The sequence below is a fragment of the Numenius arquata genome, chromosome 3 (genome assembly GCF_964106895.1).
Source record: "Numenius arquata chromosome 3, bNumArq3.hap1.1, whole genome shotgun sequence".
NCBI classification, from domain to species: domain Eukaryota; kingdom Metazoa; phylum Chordata; class Aves; order Charadriiformes; family Scolopacidae; genus Numenius; species Numenius arquata.
In genome coordinates this window covers 54,199,969-54,222,619 of record NC_133578.1, presented here as the reverse complement: position 1 = coordinate 54,222,619, position 22,651 = coordinate 54,199,969, and the positions used below count along the sequence as shown (strand labels likewise).

Here is a 22,651-nt window from a genome sequence, read left to right as displayed (position 1 = left end):
TTCAGTACTGGCCTGGAAAACTGAACCTGTCCTTCCCCGGAGCTCAGCGGTCATTAGAATGAGATGCACAGGTACAAGTGGCTGCAGGAGACTTGCTTTTTTTTAAAAAAAAAAAAGTGAAATCTTGACTGGCAACCAACTGGAGTCATTTAAAGGCAAACCAACTATGATTAATGATAGCTGAAAGTCTGCTTAAACCATGTATTCTGATGTCTGCACTTCTCAAAAGCCTTATTCACAGGACAATTCCTCGGCCAGGGAACTATTAATAAGGCAGTTTCCAATGAGTTACAATTCAGTTACAACACAACAGTACTAGAAGTATTTCTATAAAGTTTGAAATGTTTTTAATATGTACATTCTTTCTTAGTAAATATTAAAGTAATGCTTTTCTTTTGCACTTTTTTTTTCTTTAGGCTTCTAAAAGGGCATCAGAAATACAGTTTTCACCCCCCTCCAAACCAATGCACAGTTGTTACCTTTGTAACAAGCACATATGAATTCTGTACACCTTTCCCTCCCCACAAAAGAAATAAAAATATGCCATGACTACCGAATTACACATCATCACAACAACTTTAAATTACGAATACAAATAATTCCAGAGTATTTAGAAAAACCCAACATATTGGATTTATGAAACCATTCCATGCATTCAACAAGAAAAAAAAAAAAGAACAAGAAAAAAGAAAAAAGAAAAAATGATTAAGTTTCTTTAAATGGTGTTTTCTCTTTCTATCCAAGTACCAAAGTCTGGATACAGTGTATCATTAAGACTAACCACTGCTTGAGTCATAGAAACATGACAGTACACAGATAACCAAGTTTCTATTTATAGACAATATGCTATAGAGTTACTACCTCTTTAATGAATGTCAAATAAAGCAAGTTTCGCTTTCTAAGACGTTGAAACTGCACATTAAGAAAACAGTAAGAGGTGCTGCTAAACAGATAACAACATTTTGAAAGGAAGGCTATGTATTTATATGATCCTGCTTCATAGTAGCTGTTAATTAGCAGGATTGCTATGTTGTTAGCTAGTTTGTTTCTTTTTTTCCAGAATGACAAGCTATTCAAGAGCTAGAGTTTACTAATCCAGAAATATCACAGATTTTATCTTCAAGAGAAAAAAAAAGAATTTATGCAGTGAAAGCCTTTGGGGGCAGTCTCTCTCATTACATAAAATCTTCGTATTTTCTACAAGAGGCTCGTAGCACAACATACAGATCAGAAAGACATTTCAGACATACATTACAAACCTGAATTCAAAGGGTATTCTTTTCAACCTTTGCTATGAAGAAGACAAGCAAAATTATAATTTTATTTACATGCAAAGGACTCTGCACCATTTTGTAATATCCTATTTTTCGTGTTTGCCTTATGATACTCCTTGAAAAGCTGTGCTTCAGCTCTAAATTTATTTTACATGAATCTTGACAGGTATTAGTCTCAAGTATCATTACTACCTCCCAGTAAATAGATCAATATTGTCAATATGCTCAATTTATTTTAACAAATCAATTTAGAACGTCACATGTTCTTGACATACAGGGGTTAATACCTGTGCAAGTTAGTATCCATTCGTTAGGAAAGCTCTCCATTAGCAAGGTGCATTTTCAGTACAATTAAAACCAAATTGCTGCATTAACTATTCTTGCCTTGCAACACTGTTGGACTGCAGCCAAGTACAGTAAGACAGCACAAGGCTGTTGATCAGGACCAGTTGTTACAGCTGTTAACAATTCTGTTTGTGCCACAAAACCAGAAGTCGATCATTTAAAAAAAAAAAAAAATAATAATCTTGGATCTTCTTTAACTGAATTTACCAGGTGATGTTAATTACCATCCTTATCAAACAAGTTTTTGTAAAGGCTATTTACAGTGTACATGGCTGAGCATGCACCTTACAGACACAAACACATTTGCCAGTTTGATACCATGGAATAACACAGTGCCTGAAAATGACAACACATCTTAAACACCATTTTAATTAACAGTTTCAAGCGGGAAATGATCTTTATTTTACAACTGCTATACTTGCATGAATTTTTATTTTTATTTTTTATATAAAAACACTAACTCCTGTCCAGAAGTCTAGACACATTCTACATACTACAGGTTAAGGCAGTAAAAAAATGTGTTCCTGATAACTGGTCTTGACAATGTCAATTAAAGCTGTCTGAAGACACTTCAGCTCTCCAACAGATCTTTGAAATTCCAAACAATTTGTGAGCGAAAAAATTTCACTTTGCTTTCTTCAGAGTTTCAGTAATAGAGAACAGGACAGAATTGGGTATGGTAAGTTAAAAGTGTTAAGGGAAGGGAACATTTGATTTCAATTCATCTTGTAAGTTTAAAAGTTGAAAGGATAGTTTTAGATGGGAGTTTGAATCAATCAAGAACTGTAGGGAACGAAGGAGAAAACCAATTTTATGCACATTACTGCATTCTTAAAAATATACTGTTATCTTCAACAATTCAAGTAAGGTAATAGACATTATCAAAAATAACTTCATGAACCATACTCAAGTTTCAAATCACATTCTCAAACTTTTAACCCAAAGCAGTTTTATTGTGTTAACTTCATATAATAAACCATGAAGGTCTGACTGTACAAATGGTTAATGATTTGCACTTGTGATTCCTGTAATAGCCAGCAGGCTTGCTAACCAACTTACTGTAAAGATATGGCAGATTATGTATTTAATCAAAGCACTTTGATTTAGGCATGAAACAAATTCAAATGGTTGACATTCTGTGCTTCTAATGCATCACTCGTAAGAGAGGCAAGAAACACCCACTATTGTACAGACAATTATTTTTACAGAAAACCCTTCCTTGAAACCAATCTTTTATCCGCAGCTGTAGATGAGAGTATAATCTGTTGTAAACAGGGCACTGTGTTGTAAAACCAGTTTTTTTAAATTAAGATCTCTCTCCAAAAGTTGGAAAAACAGACTCTTCAGAATGTCTTTCAAATGTAGCATGTTCTGTTTGCTATATCATAAAGTTACTTTCCTTTGATTCCTTTTTAAAGATGTTTGTGTTCACAGCAGTTCTGTTTCTAAAAATTGTTTGCAATTTATATAAAATTCTGTACATGTTCACAAATTATTGCATAAACAGCATAATCTTCATGACAGTATTCAGCAACACATGTCCATCTCAGGAAGTTCACGTTTCTCTTCTTGCTTTTTTCTTCTTTTTAACTTGTTTGGGGGATTCCCAGCTTTCTTCAGACTTGGCTAAAACCAAAACATAACTACAGTGTTAGGACTGAGAAAGCTTACACAGAATTTACTTCTAAAACCTTGGATAGTGCACCCCATATTATTACACAGTAATTCAGAACAATCAACTAGTTATTTTTACCTGCTTTCTCCCAAAGAGTCTAATTTAAAGTGCATCTCAACCAACATTTGCTAATTTCAACCTACTTTTTTATACCACAAAGAGTGATACACAACAAAGGTCATTCATTTCGTAAATGTGTTAATTACAGTAGGCTCGTTACTAGTTTTTGGCTAACTGGAAATAATGTACACATACACAATTGACATTAATTGTTCACTTTTATATTTAGTGGTTAAAGCCAGTGTAATCTGGTAAGTGATGTGTCAGAAGAGTATTTTTAAAAATAATGAAATATGTAAAGATGTGGTTACATGGAATCCATAGTCAAATAAAGCAGTGCTATGTTATTTTATTAGAAGAGACTGCCTTAAAACATGCTGGCTGCCAGAAGTCGTAAATCAAGTAAAGTATTTTATATGCTGAACATAGAGATGTTCTTTCAATTTCTGAGGCGTGAATCAGTCACAAAAGCCTTCATGTTTTAGAACTGGAACAAAAACCAAATGTTGCAAGTTGACAACACTGACTTGAAAGATTCTGTTGTTTAATATATTCAAAACCAAGAAGCCAATTAGTGCAGACTAACATTATGAAATCATCTAGTTTCTTCTGCAGTCATTAAAAACTGGTTTAGTACTTCAACACTTCACCAGGAACTTCTTATGAAATGTCAGTATTTATTAATCTCATTAAAAAGTCTAATTCAAACAGCTTTTTTTTTTTAAGCAATGCCTTTCACATCCTGACTTCCTTTTTAATTTTCCTGTGTTACTGGGTGAGTACTTCAGTATAAGCGCTCTTGCTGAGTACAACAGAGGATATGTTTGACGTCTCTAGGCACAGCATATTTTTAAAAAGTAACATCGGGCTGCACTGCTGCAGGTATGTATGTGCTGTTAGGCTACAACAAAAGTGCGTGCATCACCCAGTACCTTTCTACTCCCATACTAGCAACTGTTTTCCTTCATGATTACTACATTTCATGGAAGCATATGGGAAAAGATGCTAATGAGCTAAGTTGAGAAGTCAAAAACACCCCAGTCGGTTGAAAATTGAATTGCTTATATTTTTTTCCAAATTTCTGGTAGCTAAACATCCTGTCAACTGCTACGTTAGTACCCATCTGTTCCCCTGAAATCTCACAAGCAGACTTTTGAAACAGTACTGGCAGAATTACTTAGTCACAGCATGAAGCTCCAGTCCTCGTGGTGAAGAGTACGTCCAAGTGTCTGTTAGGGACTGGACAAGGCCAACAGACATTTTCAGTCATTCAAGCACACGAAGCCAGTTTTTTCCTTATAGTGCAAGCACATTTGTCAAAGTACTTAAATGAAAATTAAAATATGGCAAGATATATAAATGAAATACTTAAGTACCTGATACAGCACCCTAAACCCAAACCTCAGGGCAAAGCATTCTGACTATATATGCTCTGTGGGGAAAAAAAGCACACCCTGAATGCAGATGAATGAATTGTACTGAGTGATACTTACTCTGTGGAGGAGGCACACTGTTTTGCTTAATATTGGGACTAGAAACATCTGTCTCTTGCAGCATCTGTGGCACTTGGGAAGCGATCTTGTCAGAATCGCTCTCTGATACAATTACAGATGGCTCAGTAGAAACAGCAAGCGAAGGAGCCTCCTCAGGCTATTTGAAAAACAGGAAAAAAAAATTTTCAGAAGTTTATTCAAAGTCATACACAGTAAACCACTCTTACACAGTGTTATTTTTGCAGTATACTTAGCAGCTGTTGGAAAGATGGCATTGAAAAATTAAGCCAATATTAAAATTCTTCAAAATTTTAAATCAAGGCTGCAAGACTATGACTGCCATCTAGTGCCAAAACTTTTAGGTGCAGACAAGCAAAGATAAAGCACACGAATACTTCTTAAAATACATGACATGCAAAGAAAGGGAGAACAATCTAAAAATCACTTAAGATCCTTAAAAAGATTATAGAATACATATTCAGAAGAGATGCAAGATAGTGACACGTATGCATTTGGTTGCAAGGCAAACAGGCAAGCTGTATACGTCCAGATTCGTAACTCAAAAACCAAATTAAATCAAGACTTTTACAGTATTTAGAAAGCATTAGCAGTCATTCCTGTCAACTGCTCAATCCACTCTGTATGCTTATATTAGCATAACAGATAATTGTGAGCGCAGTCAAAAAGTATTTCAGTGGAAACTAGTGCAAGAAGAACTGCCAAGTAAAAGATATATCTAGTATTTTCCAATCATCCGGTCTAGTTTGGAGGTTTCTGCTCCAGAGACAAGATGTAACTGTAGCTTACTGTGTAGCACTTACTAGAAGTACAGTAAAACAAAACTCAAAATGCAAAAAACATTTTGACATTCCAATAGGAAAGTCAGAACATAAAAACATATGATCCCACAGCAGGTGACCTACTGACTACAGGCTTCAAATAAACTGTATTAGAAAACAGCACTCAGTCAGGCAATAAACCCCAAACTTCATGATGTTATTATGAAGTCATGGCTGGAGTTGTGGCACAACAGCCAGGACCTGGGAACTATCACAACAAAACAGTGAAGTCCACATCCAGCCATTGATGCAGAGGTACACGGATCCTAAATTATGGTCACCAACTTGTACTGTTTCCACCACTGTAATGTAAGCATCTCATACTTAGTCACAATACACAAAAGAGCAAAAAGACACACTTTTTTACTTTTCTTTTCATCATATCATACTGAGTAAGAAGTTAAGCAGCTTTAATTAAAAAAACCCAACACATCAACTTAGACAGTAGCAGTTCTCCAACCTCTTATGAATAGTTTACTGTGCCCTTACACATCAACTGAAACAAGTTTTTTAATAACTGTAATTGCAATATTTCCTCTTAATCTACTGCAAATATGGTAATCTTGAATATTTATTTTTTTTTAGTATCAACCATACTGATAAAATGAACTCCCATTCTATACAATTGGCTAAGCTTGGAAATCCTGATGTTGTCTACTGCTTAGCAATTATCAGCTACATAAATACATGAACTCTAAAAAAAATAAAAAATGAATGTGGCCTCTAAAACAGGAGGACAACTTAAAGCTCCTCATTGTGCAAGGGAATTGACTCAGGTCACTGGTATCATAGTTTTGTTAGGACAGAGTCACTCTCCACCTGCAGGTAAAGCAACTCAATTAAGACTTAAATGGCATTAGGCTGTCTCAGGTTGACTAACAAACATGTTGCAGCTTGAATATTAAAGCATGCAGTATTACTGCAAATGTGATGATACAGATATTATCTGGGCATTTTTCCAAATACCACACTTCTGTCCGAATTTTGGATGAGGGGAAGTGGATGGTTAAATCAAACATTAAGAATTGGGTACTACTCTTTGCTAGGACATTCTGTGTTAACTAATGAGTTTAGAAAGGAAACCTGAAACAATTAATAAAGCCTATTTGATAATATAAGTAGTTATATGCATAACAGTTTATTAACAAAGTAGTGACTTGTAAAACTGTCACGAATTAAGGATCTCCAAAGATATCTCTTCATTTAAAACCTGTGCCTGCTGATAAAATGCCAAAGGTTTCCACACAGCCCAGTGTATAATATGAGAAAAACATCACCACCAGATAAAAATCAGAAGTGTTCAACATTCAGCTATTTCTGGTCTTTATGCGGATATTTTGGATAATAAATTATTTGTACTCTAGTATCAGTTTATTTTTTCCTCATATTTGGTTCTCATGTTTTGGAACATTTGCTCCAGACTAGATTACCTACCTTGGAAACTTAAATCACCCATTTCACACATCAGTCACAGACTGTTGCTAAAACTTTTTGGAACAGCCAACTCAAACAACATCAGAAGGCAACTTTGCATGTGTGAAATTACAGTAAAACCAAATCTGAAGGCAAGGAGACTTGATAAAGACTGATACACCATCTGCATTGTCAGATACAACACTTCACAAATTGTCCTTTATCAAGTCCAACTAACCTCCAGGGAATTTTGTTAATAATAGCTTTGTTTGTCCTTTGCCCCCATATCAAGTTTAATACAAGTTTTTATATCATATTTCACAAAATAGCCACTAACACAGCTATAAAGGCACAAATATGAGCCTATGAGATTGAATTTAAGACTCGAGAGTAACAGGAGCACTTAAGCCCTCCCTAAGATAGTGCACAGGGTAGGACTACATCAGAGCTGATGCCATCAAATCACCTGGGAAGTTTGGTATGAAATGAACAATTGAGCAAAGCCTACTGGAACTGGGCTGATATTTCGGCAGTGCCAACACCTTGACACCTTGTGAGAACAAATAAAATATCTAACCACAGATCAAAAGAATTATTACATTTAGCTGGGAAGTATTTCTCAAATCAATTTAGATTTCTAAACAGCAAAAGCTAGCCTTTTGGGATGCACCAGTACACCTCTCTAGATGTCAAAAAAACCACCTTGATGTTACAATCCAAGTAGGAGTTTTCTGTCTATACATTTTTAACTATGTCCTCCAATACAAAGCCATGTATTTAAGTTTTTTAAAAAAACACACACTGCCAAGAATAAAGCCACTTGCACACATAGGAAGACATCTGTGTTTCAGATACAGCTTCAAAAAAGCCTACAAAGAACAACTTCGCACTAGTCAGATAAAATAGGTAGCTGTTGCTAACCTTGAATAAAGCTTAAACTGAATATAAATTACAAAATTATAGTAAAAGCTCTACTTCAATGCAGGATATTTAGAATAAGCTAAAAGTGTCTGAATGTGCTTTTCAGGGCACATGTTCTCAATAAACACCTTCTGTACTCTTTCTTTGGTAACGTGCAACCTCTTATAAAAGACTCCACTCTGAATTTCACTGAATTTTTAGAGTTGGAAGGGACCATAAAGATCATCTACTCCAACTCACCTGATGAAGCAGGATTGCGCAGAGCATGTCAGAGCATGTTACTCAGGACTGCATCCAGGCAGGTCTTGAAAATCTCCAAAGAAGGGGACTCCACAACCTCCCTGGGCAGCCTGTTCCAGGGCTCTGTCACCCTCACCGTAAAGAAGTTTCTTCTCATATTTGAGTGGAACCTCCTATGTTCCAGCTTGTGCCCGTTGCCCCTCGTCCTCTCACTGGCAACCACTGAAAAGAGTCTGGCTCCCTCCTCCTTCAACCCACCCTTTAGATACTTATAAGCATTGATAAGGTCTCCCCTCAGCCTTCTCTTCTCCAGGTTAAAGAGTCCCAGCTCTCTCAGCCTTTCTTCATAAGGGAGATGCTCCAATCCTTGAATCACCCTCGTTGCCCTTCGCTGGACTCCTTCCAGTAGTTCCCTATCCCTCTTGAATTGGGGAGCCCAGAACTGGATGCAGTATTCCAGTTGTGGCCTCACCAGTGCAGAGTAAACGGGGAGAATGACTTCCCTTGACCTACTAGCCACACTCCTCCCTATGCAGTCCAGGATTCCATTGGCCTTCCTGGCCACAAGAGCACACTGCTTGCTCATTGTCATTTTACTGTCTACCAGGACCCCCAGATCTTTCTCGTCAGAACTTGACTCCAGCAGGTCCACACCTAACCTGTATTGGTGCCTGACATTCTTCTTGCCCAGGTGCAGGACCCTACACTTTTCCCTGTTGAACCTCATGAGGTTCTTCCTTGTCCAGCTCTCCAGCTCTCAGCTGGATATATATCTCAGCTCTCTGATATATTCATTTGAATCTTAAGACCTTGCTATCTTTATAAAACAAATGGTAAGCAATTAACAAGTAAAACTCAATATTCTGACACATATTCTGTAGTACCAAACTGCTGTCTCACTGGGATTGTTCACTCTTTATGGAACACAAAACCAATAGCACTAGAAATCCTAAATACTTCTTCCTACAATGTGATGCTTGTAGGATAACAGTATCTAAAAAAGCTACTAGTTGAAGAAAGATTAAAGACAATTTATACTCTATGGAATATTTGTTTCAACTGTGAGCTGAAGCAAACAGTCCATTTGTAAATTGGTTCATTCCATTATTAAGCTCAGCACAGTCATGAAAAAAATCAAAATTAGACTGACTGCATTTAAATCAGAGTATAATAAGGTAGTAACACTTCATTCTGTTGCAATGAAACAGTAAGGCATGCTATTAGTCTTGCATTCAAACTCACAGTTCTTAATTTTCCAGATTTCAAAGTTTTAAACTATTGCTTAAACATTCAAACAAGAAAATAACTTGTCATGAAAGTGACTACCCATCTAGAATATACTGCTTTTCAGAGTAGACATCCTTTTTAAAACTCCTAACTGACCTATATCTAAAATTCAACCTCTCCATCGCCTTTATATTCATGAGCATTATGGCCTGGAGCAGCATTCTTAACTGTAACCTTACCTACACAAACTAGTGTTTCGATGGACTTGGAGAACTTCCAAATCAGAAATTGTAACATAAACCAAATTTTGTATCCCTACCTTAGCTGGTTCACTAGTACTTATGGTCTTCAAGGAAAAAGCTATTTCCTGCTGTGGTTGAACTTTTGAGGTATCCTCCTGAAATTCCTCTCCAGCTTCTCTATCCAGTTCTTCAGTGTCCTACAGAAGGGAGAGGTGGGAGGGAAAAAAACAGAGCCTGTGTTTGCAGTGAAGTTCTGACTCTTCTTCCCTGCACATCAGCTTTGTTGCCATAATCAGCTTCTATAACTAAGAAAAAAATCTATCTAAAAAAAAAAAATTAGCAAGCTAATATTCACCTATGCTAACGTTCAAAGTGTATAGAATAACATCACACAAATACCCATAGAAACCAATAGAACCCAGAAAGCAGTACCCTTCATGCAATTTACTAACAAAAATTCCAATCTCTGAATGAACTGCACTTCCGTCCTCTGAAATTATAAGGATGTGAAATTAAACTGAAGTTACTCCAAAAACTTTGCAAAAATATCACGATGAGACTTGACTGCTCTCAGTTCTGTGCTTTGTTTTGAATAAAATGTTTTTAAATGCAAGCTCTGCATATTGACCTGTACAGTCTTTTATCATATATTAAGCTTTAATAATATTTTTGCAATTCAGTTTAGTCTGCCATGATGCCTGTAAAACAAACCTCTCGGTACAGAAACTGAAAATATATCCAAAGTGTCCGAGAGTCTCAACCTTTATTCCTTAAACATTCTAATAGTGGAAAGTTCTCATTTTACACAAGGAATTAAAGCAGTTACATTTGTTTATAGCACCAGAAGAATCCTGTGGTGGTGAACAGTAAATAGAACACAGGTCTCTGGTTTTAAGCTGGGAATACCTCTTGAAACATTGTTCCTTCACTTATTTCCCCTGAAACCTTGTGAAAACATAGTCACAGTTCAAGTGTGTTGATTCTTGACAGGAAAGAACAGATATTTGCCTTACATCTAGCTCTGAAGGTAGCTTCCACTGTCTTGACAAAACACTGAAGTCAACAAATATGAGTGTGAACCCTTTAAATATAACCAGTGAGAAAGCTGATGCTGTTTAAATGAATATATTCAATTTTCAGAGGATAAATATATAAATTTTAAGTGAGTTTTAATTAGGACTGGCAAGTTAAGTTATCCTTGTTATAGCAGTTTAGTAATGTATCTGTGATGTATTAGCAGTTCTGTCTGCTCCTATCAAGCAACACCCCTCAATTTTCCGTAAAAAAATTAATACAGAGAAATTCTCATCTTTAAACTGTTGACTGACAGACTGATAGAAAAAGCAACAAAATCGGAATGGTTGGAGACCAGTGGGTCGAATAAATGAATCTCATTAATGTTAATATGGACCGTAGAATCCCATTTGACATATACAATGTAAAAGGTAGCTCACAGGCCATGGAAAAGGAAATAATTTCAGTATGCACTCCCTGACCACAAGACCCATGCAAGACTTCCACGAACACCTATTAACCATAACCTATTAATCTTGACTTACACTTACAGTCATTGCAGATACCAGAACGTGACAGATTTCAATTACAAAAAAGCTGCAGTCCTGCTACCCTCAGATTGAATTTGCCTCAAAAGAAACACTGCAAACTGACACAAGCATCCACCTCAAAATAGACAACTTTAACAGAATTCTAGGTAATAAAAATCTGATCTTTTTAAATTGTTTCAATAAAATCTCAAACTGAAACTGTGCATAAAAAGCAAATCCAAAAAGAATGACTGAAAGAATGCTTTCCCCCTCTCTCCAATTCACCTTGTCAGATTCAACTGAGCATTTAACATCTTGTAGAGAATGTAAATTATGAATGGCTGTCACTACAAGCAGAAGCAGCATGTATTCTGAGCATGAGCTATGAAAAGCTTTTTCCTATTAGGAAAGTACTTGTTTTCATCCATTCAAATATGATTCAATTGCCAAGTGAAGTGCAATCTGCTTTTGCTATTTTTACAAGTCTGTTTTAAATAGTTTTTAAAGAATTATGTTAAGTAGCACAGAAAACTCCAGTCATCCTCAGTTTGCAAATACTACCCATCTCATTCAAATCTGACTCAGAGTAGCTCCACCTACTGAGTTCATGGCATTGATACTTTACTTTTTGCATAAATCAAGCTACAACAGTACTTCAGAAAACCACTATATTCTCATAGAATTTTATGTTAAGGCAGCCTGAGAGAAAACTTCAATTTCTCCCGTTCTCCCAGCTATCTATGTCCACCAAGGCAGCTGTCTTTCAAAGGATAGCAGGAGAAGGCTTCCCATGCTTCCTCCTGGAAGCATCCCTACAGTACAGAATTCTGATTGGTTATAAAATAAAAAATTCAGGATAAATACTTTCCACATATTCCATGCTTTCCATAAATCCAGCAAAACTATGTTGTATTCCCAAGCCAAACAGAATAATTCAAATTAAAGGAAATACTAGTAAGAGAAAGATTACTTTAACTCTTGAGAAACAACAGTAGACAATCTAATACTGTAAGGAAATGTATTTTCCCCAGATTTTTGCTTAAGACACTAATATACAAAAATAAGGTGACTTTGTGAATTCTTTGCAATGGCCTTTCAGACTATCCAGATTTTGTTCTATTTACCTGTGCAGGAGAGTTGGCTTCTTCACCTTGCTTCTTCTTTTTCTTCTTCTTTTTCTTGGATTTGCCACTTGTAGAACTCTGAAGAATTGGCTCTGCTTTTTCTCTTTCATTATCTGAAGCCTACATACAGGAATACAAGGTATTTAACATTTAAGATGACAAGGAAACATGCCTTCTACAGACTAAACAACAATTAACAGCTGTAAGGCATTCAATTGCATTTAAAAGTATAAATGAACACAGTCTTATCTGTTCAGTTCATTTTAGGAAGACCACATTATTTATATGCTCTCTGGTAATACAGGTACAGGAGTTCGGAATGAAAAAAACAATAGAGCACCATGTACTGGTGGCATGGAAATATTTTTCATACAGAGCATTAAATATTGTTAAGAAGTACTTACAAAAACAAATCTAAATCTTCTCTTAGTCTACAACGATACAGTAATTCTTACATTATGGTGAGACAGTACGATTTCACATGGAGCTAAGTGGCTTCTATTTTCTCCTTAACAACATGCAGCATTTTCCTGCTCTGTGTACACTTTAAACACAATTGTGCTACTCTTATCAGTGTAAAAGAGATGAGAGATTACCTTTATCATCACCCTTAAGTTTCTTTAAGAAATGGCAGTGGTAAGAGCAAAGTCTTGGAGCTAAGGAGAAAATATCACCTTTTACCTTCTGAACATCAGATATCTCTTCAGGTTGAGGAACAGAAGCAACTTTTTCTTCATCTACCCAGTTTCCCCACTCTTCTGCTGGTGCATTCCAATCAGAGCTGGGATCAGCTGAAGAAAGTCCATCTGCAAAGATTAAAAAGATTTTCAGGAATGTCTCCTTACTTTACAGGTGCTCTTTGACAGTTTAAAAAGGAAGAAAAAATCTATGCATAAAACCACTTCTTGGTATCAAGATACAAATACTCATTTCCAGTATTTCTGAAAAAATGTAAAGATTTTCATGATAGGTGGAAGAGGTTTGTAAGTAATAAGTAAGACATGGTTATTTTACAGAGCAATCAGATTACAAACTAGTCACAGCAGCAGCTTGCTAGATGCAATTAAAGGCCTTTGAGATACATTTTCTAGACTATGTGAACACGGACAACTTTAAGAGCTGTTCTCTATCTTAAGCCTTCCTAGTTTGTGAAAAAAATTAAGATGAACTCTAACACTGATCAATCTTACCTTAGTAAAAAATCTTTTACAAAGTCATATATCTGAAAGTGTAAATTTTACCGAGCCAAAAGTCATCCTGTAATACTGACGTTTTTTAATAACCTCATTTTTTCTAAGACTCTAAGTCCCTACCCCATTTTGCTATCATTCTTTTATGATGGCACATATTTACGTTGTCACTCAGAAATGTCAGATTTAAAGGATCAGTTATATAAAAATTAAAAATCAAGGACTGCGTCAATCTGTTCCACTTTTGCAGTCACTAAACAGGTTGTTGTTCTTAAAGAGAAGGTAACATGCAAGGCAGCTCTTACAGTCAACTTCTGACCAATTTTTCAGGTCAAAGACTTAATGAGAGGCAATAAACTTTTTCTTAAATATTTTTAGATCTGACTGAATAAAGCTATCAATTACAAGGCAGTTTTAAGGCTGAAAGCTTTCTTCACAGGTACAGTTTCACCAGTAAATATTTAGGAATGGCTGTAACTTTATTCCCCTACAGCTCTGTTTAGGGACAGACTACGGCAAGAACTACAAGAATATTTTAAAACTGTCAGGGAAGGGAAAGGATCGAGTAAAAACCAATTTTACTACAATTTCCAAGTAATTTCAGTGATTTCTATCCTGCCTATGCTTTCTATATGTGTAAGAATTTCCTAATGTTTGCTAAATGAGAAAGTAAGGCATACTAAATACAAGAGTCTTATGTCACATTAAGTTTTCAGTAAGGTACAAACATGGAAGAGCAAACTGTGACTCAAATACAGTCTGCTAAATGTCTTTTGCAGACTTGCAGTAAGACTGTTTTAATTGATTGCCAAGGTTTTCTTGCAAAAGCCAGAACTACCTTAAAGTGCATGAGTTCTTTAATTTCTGAGTTTCAATATGCAGGTATTTTTACTAAAAATTAACCATTTTCTATTATCATTTGTCAAAATGCTTCCCATTTTCTTCAAGCTGTCAATTAGCTTTACAGAAGTGAAACATTCCAGGTTTTTCTTCAGATGTCCACCACTGGCTAATACAAGTAGCTAACATATGTAACTACACTTTAAAGTAATGGCAATTAACAAAATTTTGTTAATGAACATTTTAGAGGAACATACTTAACCCAGACCATTCGTCATCAACTGGGGGTTGAGCGTGACTTAAATCCCACTGAAAATCGGAAGTACCGGCCTGAGAAACTGACTCACTGTTGGATCCTGAAAGGGAATAAATAAAGTTTTACTTGTAAGTTTACCAAGAAAATTCAGGAAACTTGTTAAGAAATTCCATTCAAAGTAGAAAAGGAAGACAGAAGGCTCAAGGAAAAAAAATCTGATTCTAAGGACCGCACAGGACAGAAAAACTACACGGCTCTCGAAAATGAGGTATATTCAGAAAATAAGGGAACTGAAGAAGGAAGATAAAATTAAGTTAGGAGAAGAATATGGAAAAGAGATAAGAAGGGTGAGTAACAGCAGTCTATAAAGCCTACAATAGTCTCAAACTGAAAAATACAATGAAATTTTACGGGTAGGAGAATTATCACCCTGTATCAGTAAGAACTCTTACAGGGAGAAGCTTAAAAGAAAAGTGTACTAGAAAGAAACCTCATCAATTACATTGCAGATATAGGAATTAATTTATTCACTACTGAGAATCCAATTCTCATTTCAAGTAAAAAGCTTCAGGAACATAAAAGCAGCATGAAAAACAGTAAGGCCAATACCAGACATGATAACAGTGTGTTAGACATCTAACATTATTATTCTAAGAAAAATATAGCATCAAACAGAAACCATTTATTAAAAAAAATAAACCCAAAAAAACCTTAATTGTAAGACTTAAAGAAATTAATATATTACTTTATGATGAGACTTACTTTTGAAATGAAGTTTAAATAGGACCATAGCTACCTGGGTCTATTTCATAAGCACCTCTGCAAAGATACCTCAGATGACAGGAAACTTGACATTTTCTCATTTTTTGTTAGCCAGTCAGAAGTAGTAAATATTTATTCATGTGGTCGCTTTGCGTTACAACATTGTTGGTTAAGGTACAAACATGACCAATATACTTCACTGTCTTCACACCTCTCTCTATCAAAGTTAGAATGGTGGTATTGCCGAAGAATCTCAGATCAGTCTGCTATCCCGCTTTATTAACTAAACCTTCTCAAGTTTTAGCCCAGAGACTGAATTTGAATTCAAGTGGCTCCCTGGGAAATATCTTATTAAAACGTTCTGTACAATTAAGACTTTGTTTCTTCTTTTTTTTAAAGACAATGTTTCTATAAGTTTTCAGTAAGTGAACTGGTTCTTTGGAAAGTCTGATAAATGCCAAGGTCTAATTTATAACTTTTTTGTTATCCTGGCTCAGATGTGCACAGAGAACGAAGCTCTTGTGAGCTGTAGGACACTGAGTTTGAGTTCCACAGTCCAAAGACCGTAAACTGCAATACAAGTAAACACAGCCTAAGTGCATAAGCACTTGGCCAACTACTTCCTAAAAGAAAACAAGACATGCCAAGCTTGCTAGATAACTGGAGTAAGCAACCAAGAACAGAAAACCTGACATGAGCCCTTTATTGCATAATAAATCACTGCAGCACTTGTCAGTAGTTTAACACACAAAATTTGTTATGAAGCCAGGTTTGCTATCTATAGCAATTTCACCCTTCAAAACAAGAAAACCCCAGAGTTCAGCCTTCCTGCCCATCACAGAGAGAAAACACTCAAGACTTCAAATCCTGCCTATGGAATGTATTTTGAAAGTAATGCTTCAGTTCCTTGAAGGGGAAATACCCAGCCATCATATAACAAGTCTCCCGGATGATGACGGTAAGCAGACTTTCCTAGAAAGCAATCTTCAGATCTCCAATTTGAGAAACAGCAACAGTGAGCAATCTCTTATGCCCATTACTTAGACTCAGCACACAAACAGGAAGGCTAATTAAGAGTTATCACCTTCTTATTGATCTAGCTTTTGATTATCAATCTAAAACAGTTACTTTATTGCATAATTTCAGCATAACAACAGAAGTTTTCTAGGCTTTCATAAAATGAGTCTTCCACCTGTTTCCAGTTACCAGTACTATTTTCAAAGAACAATGAGAAAGATGTATTTTAGTAATACTTGGCAAATTCTATTTCCACCTGGTGGAGCAGACAAGAGTGGAATAAATGTTTCGAAGGGCATACATACCAGAAACTCCAGGAGTTAATCCAAATGAAGAGAAAGACGTAGAATTCTGTTCAGAGGTATTAATCCTTGCATCCACATTCCAAGCAGCTGTGGGGAAGGGGGGGAAACAAAAAGAAAAAAAAAACCTTCACACTGCTGGCAATGCTAAAAAAAGTTAGCTATTTAATTATGAATAGGGCCAGAAAAACAGTGGACATTCCAGCCACGTTAACATTTCACATAACTTGAGGGCATTATTTTGCTTATTATATCAGACAATTAGTGCTGAAAGAGACGTGACTGTACGAACACTCAGCTTGAAAGAAATTTCAAGCTTTCTAAGATCTTCTTCCCTCTACAGACTTCTGTATATATAAACTCAGAGGAGAAGTAAATTGTGCTTTGAGCTCCATACTATTATTCTCCTTCCCATTATTGCAATCACTTAAGTTATTAAGCATATTTATTAACTCTGTAGATGAAATCTAGGTTGGAGCAAATTGCATATGTTAAAGAACAGACCTGAGTTCAAAATAATTTTTGACAAATAGGAGATACAGCTTAAAAATTAAGATATATTTGACTGTCAAGTAAAAGGTAGAAAATAAGTAGAAATAATCAGTGGCATCAATGTGTCTAAAGAAACATTTGGTTCGAATGTGATTCTAAATAAAAATTACTAGTAGCTTTTATTTAGAATTACATTTATTTAACTGGAGGGGTGGGGGCTCAAAACTGCATAGAGTATTCCAGATGTAGTACAAGAAGTGCATAATCGCTATCCCCAATCTACTGACTCCTGTTAATTACAGGCCAGAATATTGATGGTGTCCTTTTCTGCTGGGGCCTATGGCTCAGCTTGGTGTCCACCAGGACCCCTTATCCACAGAGCTGCTCTCCAGCAGTCGGTCCCAACCAGGGGTGCTTCCTACAAAGGTGCAGCATTCATATTTGTCCTCGTTGAAATTTCTCAGGTTCCTGTTGCCCCATTCCTCCAGCTGGCTTAAGTACCTCTGGATGGCACCCCTGAACTGGACTGTATTAACTGGTTTCTCCCCTCCCCACTTAAGTTTGGTGTTATCTGGGAATCTGATGTGAATGACACTCCATTGCCTCCTCCAGGTCATTTATAAAGATGACAAATATGACAGTTCTAAGCACAAAGCCCTGCGATATGCCCCTTGTTACCAGTCTCCAAGAAGAATATGACTTCTCAACCCCTACCTTTTGAGCCTGACCAGTTTTTCAGCCATCCTAACTGAGATTCAACACGGTCTCTCACAGTATTACTGTAAGCACTACAAAAGTCATCATAAAAGATGTCCACTGCTCTCCCCTCACCCACAAAACCAGTCATTTTATGAGAAGCAAGTCAGCCTCGTCAGGCATGATGCATTCTCAGTAATAAAATCAACAACAAGCTGGTGACAGTCACAAACAACTACCTTATTACAATATACAGCAGAATAGAGCTAACTGCAATATGAAAAAAGCCCTTTGCCTCTACTTGGCAATAGTAAAGCTTCCAATGGTATAGCAGGTCCAGCCTCAGGAACCACATTTCAAGATACACAAGACAAATAAGGAGGTCTAGGCTAAAGCAACGTTGCTGACGACAAAAGAACACTGCTGTCCAGAAGAGGCTAGGATCACAGACTGAACAGTGGTAAGGACCATACTACAGCATCTACTAATAAGTTGAAGATCATTGCCCAGAGAGAAATGAAGAATTCTTATGGAGTACAAGCGATCAGGGCAAAAAATGGTAGCGGAGAAGACTAAAAACAATTTCTAATGAGAAAAACAGTGCAAAACTAAGTGTCACAAAAGCTGAACAATCTTCATGCCTGGAGCTGAAACAATCATCTGCCAAAACCAAACACAGTTGATTTCATTGTGTTGGATCAACAGAATAAACGTTATGAGCTGGGTTTTAAGACATTCGTTAAAAAACAGGAGTTACACTTCAAAATAACTTTGTGATTACTTCCAGAATTTTAGGAAAGTGACACAAAAAATTTGATTCCTTCACAGAAATAGTTTTATTTCAGATAAACTCCAAAAACATAGTTGAACTGTAAACAGAGAGTCTGATGTTAAGCCATCAGAATTTAAACAGAAATGGCTTAGTTCACATTTCACTAGACCACTCAAATAGCTTTATGTTTATACATTAAAGTAGTCTTGAAGAGATTCACTACTTATATAAAAAAATGCTTAAGTGAAGCAAGTTTTCTTTGGAATAGCTTACCAATAGAAGTGAACAAAGAACGCTCTTTCCAGGGCCTGCCCACCAGGGTTACACCCCAGTCCTTTCCATTTCCATTAGCATCTCCAGTGTCCTGGCCCCAAGCTGATGTCTCAGCCTTCCTCTTCCCAGCTGCAGTTGAGGGAACAGACGTCCATTTCTCCTCCCCTACACCGATCTGTGAGGAGGTTTTTACAGACTTCTCATTCCAGCTTCCTCCATTTACTGTATGGCTTTCACTCAATCCTGGAGAAACTTAAATACAAGCACAACGAAAGCATTATATAAAGTAAGAACTGGAGGAAGAATTAAAATATTATTTACATGAACATAGACTCAACAATAAAAAGTACAAAAGAAGCTTTGCTACATCGGTGTGATATAGAAGAGCTGTTGCTCTGTCTCAGCTGATTTTCCAGTTCAGATAACACGCACCATCTGTCTACTAACTTGAAGAGTGAGGAAAAAACAGCACCAAACTGCGCTCTCCTTCCTGCAACCCTGTCCCTTTCATTACAGGGCTGATATCTTGGCGAATCAGTCCCTCTAGATTACAAAAAACAAACACCCCCCCCCACACACACACACAAAAGGGGTGGGGTGGGGGTGCCTCCAACACTGCCAGGTAATTTCTCTTACAGAGTATGCTGATGATTTGTGGAAAGCCCAAAGCACTAAATGGAGAATAATTTCTGTTTCATAGCTGCACACAGCAGTTCTCTAGGCAGGAAGTAGAAGGAATCAAGGATTAGAAAAAGGTTCCCAAACATTACACAGTATTTGCAAAGAGCAGAGCTATCATACTGACCATAGAGTCCATCAAAGTTAGAGGGGAAAAAAAAAAAAAAAAACCACGATAACACTCAAAATAATTCATAAGCAATATATTTCATGTTACATTAAGGTAAAAGACCACAAGTCTATCTGCAACAGCCTACCCTGCTGAGGAATTACTAGTCATAGCAAGTTTCATGTATACTTTGAGGGGAGTCAATAGTACGTTGGGACAAAGATTATTATAAAAATTTTAATTATTTTTAATTTATGCCCCCATAAAACGTAAAGGCAAATGGTCACCTGGTACACCCAGCCTAACTTCCTATATATCACATATCTTTTTCAAAGGGCTCTGTATATCAAATCCTCTCTCTCTTACGTATGCAATGTAAACATCAGAAAAACTTTCATTTACAAATGATTAAGAAATATTCATGCCTCAGGATATGCAGATAAGGCAGCAACACATGCCAAAAAAAAAATAGATATCAAATATTTCATTCCTTAAATGAACTCACAGCTTGGGCAGCATGAACATGCCATATTCAAGGCGGCCTCACTGACAAGGAATTGATTAGGTGAGATATGCCCAGATTTTCTTAGACAAATAATTTCCAACACAGGTATCTGTAAGGTCACCATTGCTGTACCTAAAGCCCCTGCCCTTTCTCTATAAAACTCCACAGCACTAACATTGTTTGTGTCAGTCAACGTCCTTTAAGCATAACATCATGTCATAGGGGAAGGCAACAAAAAAAATAGCAGAGACAGAAACCAAAGTGTAGCTGATAAAAAACTTCTTTTGCAACCTTGCAAGAAGACAGCTGAAGTCCTGAAGCAGGAGATTGATTGTTCTGTGTTTATCAAACTACTCTCCCATCACAAATAATTAGTTTCTACATGACCAGTAAGATTTCATAGAATACTTAAAATTAGAAGGGACCTCTGAAAGTCACCTAGTTCTTCCACTTTCTGTTCAAAGCGCAGCTAACTTCAGAATTTCAGCACTTTACTCAAGTTCTGGAAATCACAGCTGGTAATTCGAAGCATCTCCAGGCAACTTTATGAAGAGCTTTTTTCCTCATGGTAAGTCAGAATTTCTCTTACTGAAGCCTGATTATTGCCTCCTGTCCTTCCATAATGCATCTCTGTAGAATACAGCTTCCCTCTTCTGTGCTATGGTCCAGGAAGTTTGCATGTAAAGTAAAGCTCTCGAAGTAAGAAGTGGTTCCCTTTCTGGACCTGGGTGCTTTTAATAACCTATTTGTTGACTTGCTTAAGTGCCATGAATACTTTTCATTAAAGCAACACCACTAATGTTGGCTATGAGTAAGAAGCAACCATTTAGATTTCCTTATGCTAAATTAATTCAAGTATTATTACTTCAAGGATTACTATAGCAGTATCTCTTATCAGAAAGCCACTAAGATTCACTACTCAATCACAGTCTAAAAATAGCCAAATATTTAAACAATAATGTGCATGACATATATAACATCATATATGTTTATTTATCAACAAATATTCATTTTGAAAGTAAGTAAATATAAATGTGTTTAAAATATACCTCTCAAAGGAGTATGTAAAGAACCGAGTAACTCATGTATACAATCTGAAACAAGTGCAAACTTTACAAGAATCGGGACTGGTATCTTTGTGCTCCTTACACTTATCTACATCTTCTTTAAGCAAATACTCAGTTCATTAACACAAAAAAAGTGAGGAAGTTTGAAAAGCTAGCATAAAGAATTTTTACGTGGAGCTTGAGAATAAGATTTACTGTTCTGTAAGTAAAAATTTCTAACAGGTAATCCGGCTGAAAATTCTAGATACTGAATCCTTTTTCTATGTATAGCAGAGGCCTATTAACCTATTAAGAAGTAACTACAACATAGAAGTATAACATTTGCATAGCCATAAAAGCCAGCTGCATAATAAAAGTTCCAGATCAGTAATCGCACAAAATCTTGTGCTGACAATTTGTGTTTTCACTTCTGTAAAACACTTTTCTAGTTAATTAGGATGCCTAATAATGAAAGCCTTTTACCTTGTGGAATTGATGACTCCCCCTTTGCAGGCTTAGAGCTGCTAATTTGCGCATTCAGAAGTGCATCACCTGATTAAGAAGTAAGAGGAAACAAAGCTAGAGTAAGTTTTTTTTTCCAAATAGCAACACCTGTAAAAATCTTCTAAGAGAGTATCCATCACTGATATTTTAAGCAAAAAGCCATCAATACCTGAAATTAAGACATTTTCAGAAAACTTAAGACGACGACTAAAATGCTCTATTTTTTATTATTTGTGTTGATTTTGCAGATTGAATGAACTAAAACCTGATTTGGGGCCTATACATCAAAAAACCACAGATTTCAAAGGCCTGTAGCAGTTTCACCAAGAATGGCGAGCAGAAATCCAAAACAGAAGCTGTCATTTTCAAGTAAAGGGCAGCTCTAAGTATTTCAGAAACATACAGCTATTTTTAACTTCCACCTTATCATGAAAACACTATATGAATTCTCTTCATATTAGTCTGGTACAAGGTGATACGTAAGAACACATGGTGCATAAATGACTCTGGCTAGAGAGGTTACAGTAGTTATGGCCAGCCATGGAGTATGTAGACAGTTGGAATCAACATTTTGTGAAGCTGTTTGTATATATGGACGGGGGGGGGGGGGAAGAAAACAGGAAACAATTGATCTAATCCTCAAGGACAAGAACCATGCACTCAGTCAAGATGCAGGCAAGTGTCAATATAAACACTAGGTAAGGTATGCAAATTTCAATATATTGTTACAGGGTACCAGACAGCTGCTAGGCTAGGCCTTTTTGCCACTTTGCTAGAACATCAAGTTTCATCTAATTAAAGCACCAAGTGTA

At 36.4% G+C, this 22,651-nt stretch overlaps 1 protein-coding gene across 6 annotated transcripts in view; it reads right to left on the bottom strand.

Annotated features, from left to right (window-relative positions):
- Positions 1-327: 327 nt before the first annotated feature.
- Positions 328-22,651, bottom strand: part of MTDH (metadherin) — a 34,893-nt gene continuing 12,569 nt past the window's right edge. The window contains exons 5-14 of one of the 6 annotated variants that reach the window (XM_074146003.1): positions 21,819-21,887; positions 18,998-19,249; positions 16,768-16,854; positions 14,685-14,783; positions 13,079-13,203; positions 12,398-12,517; positions 9,789-9,926; positions 8,920-8,931; positions 4,848-4,998; positions 328-3,245 (exon numbers count right to left, since the gene is read on the bottom strand). In XM_074146003.1, coding sequence (XP_074002104.1) covers positions 3,175-3,245; positions 4,848-4,998; positions 8,920-8,931; positions 9,789-9,926; positions 12,398-12,517; positions 13,079-13,203; positions 14,685-14,783; positions 16,768-16,854; positions 18,998-19,249; positions 21,819-21,887 — 1,124 coding nt within the window. In that variant the 3' untranslated portion in view covers positions 328-3,174. Of the gene's footprint in view, positions 3,246-4,847; positions 5,005-8,919; positions 8,932-9,788; positions 9,927-12,397; positions 12,518-13,078; positions 13,204-14,684; positions 14,784-16,767; positions 16,855-18,997; positions 19,250-21,818; positions 21,888-22,651 lie in introns of all 6 variants that reach the window. The other 5 variants (XM_074146004.1, XM_074146005.1, XM_074146006.1 and 2 more) reach the window with 5 other exon arrangements.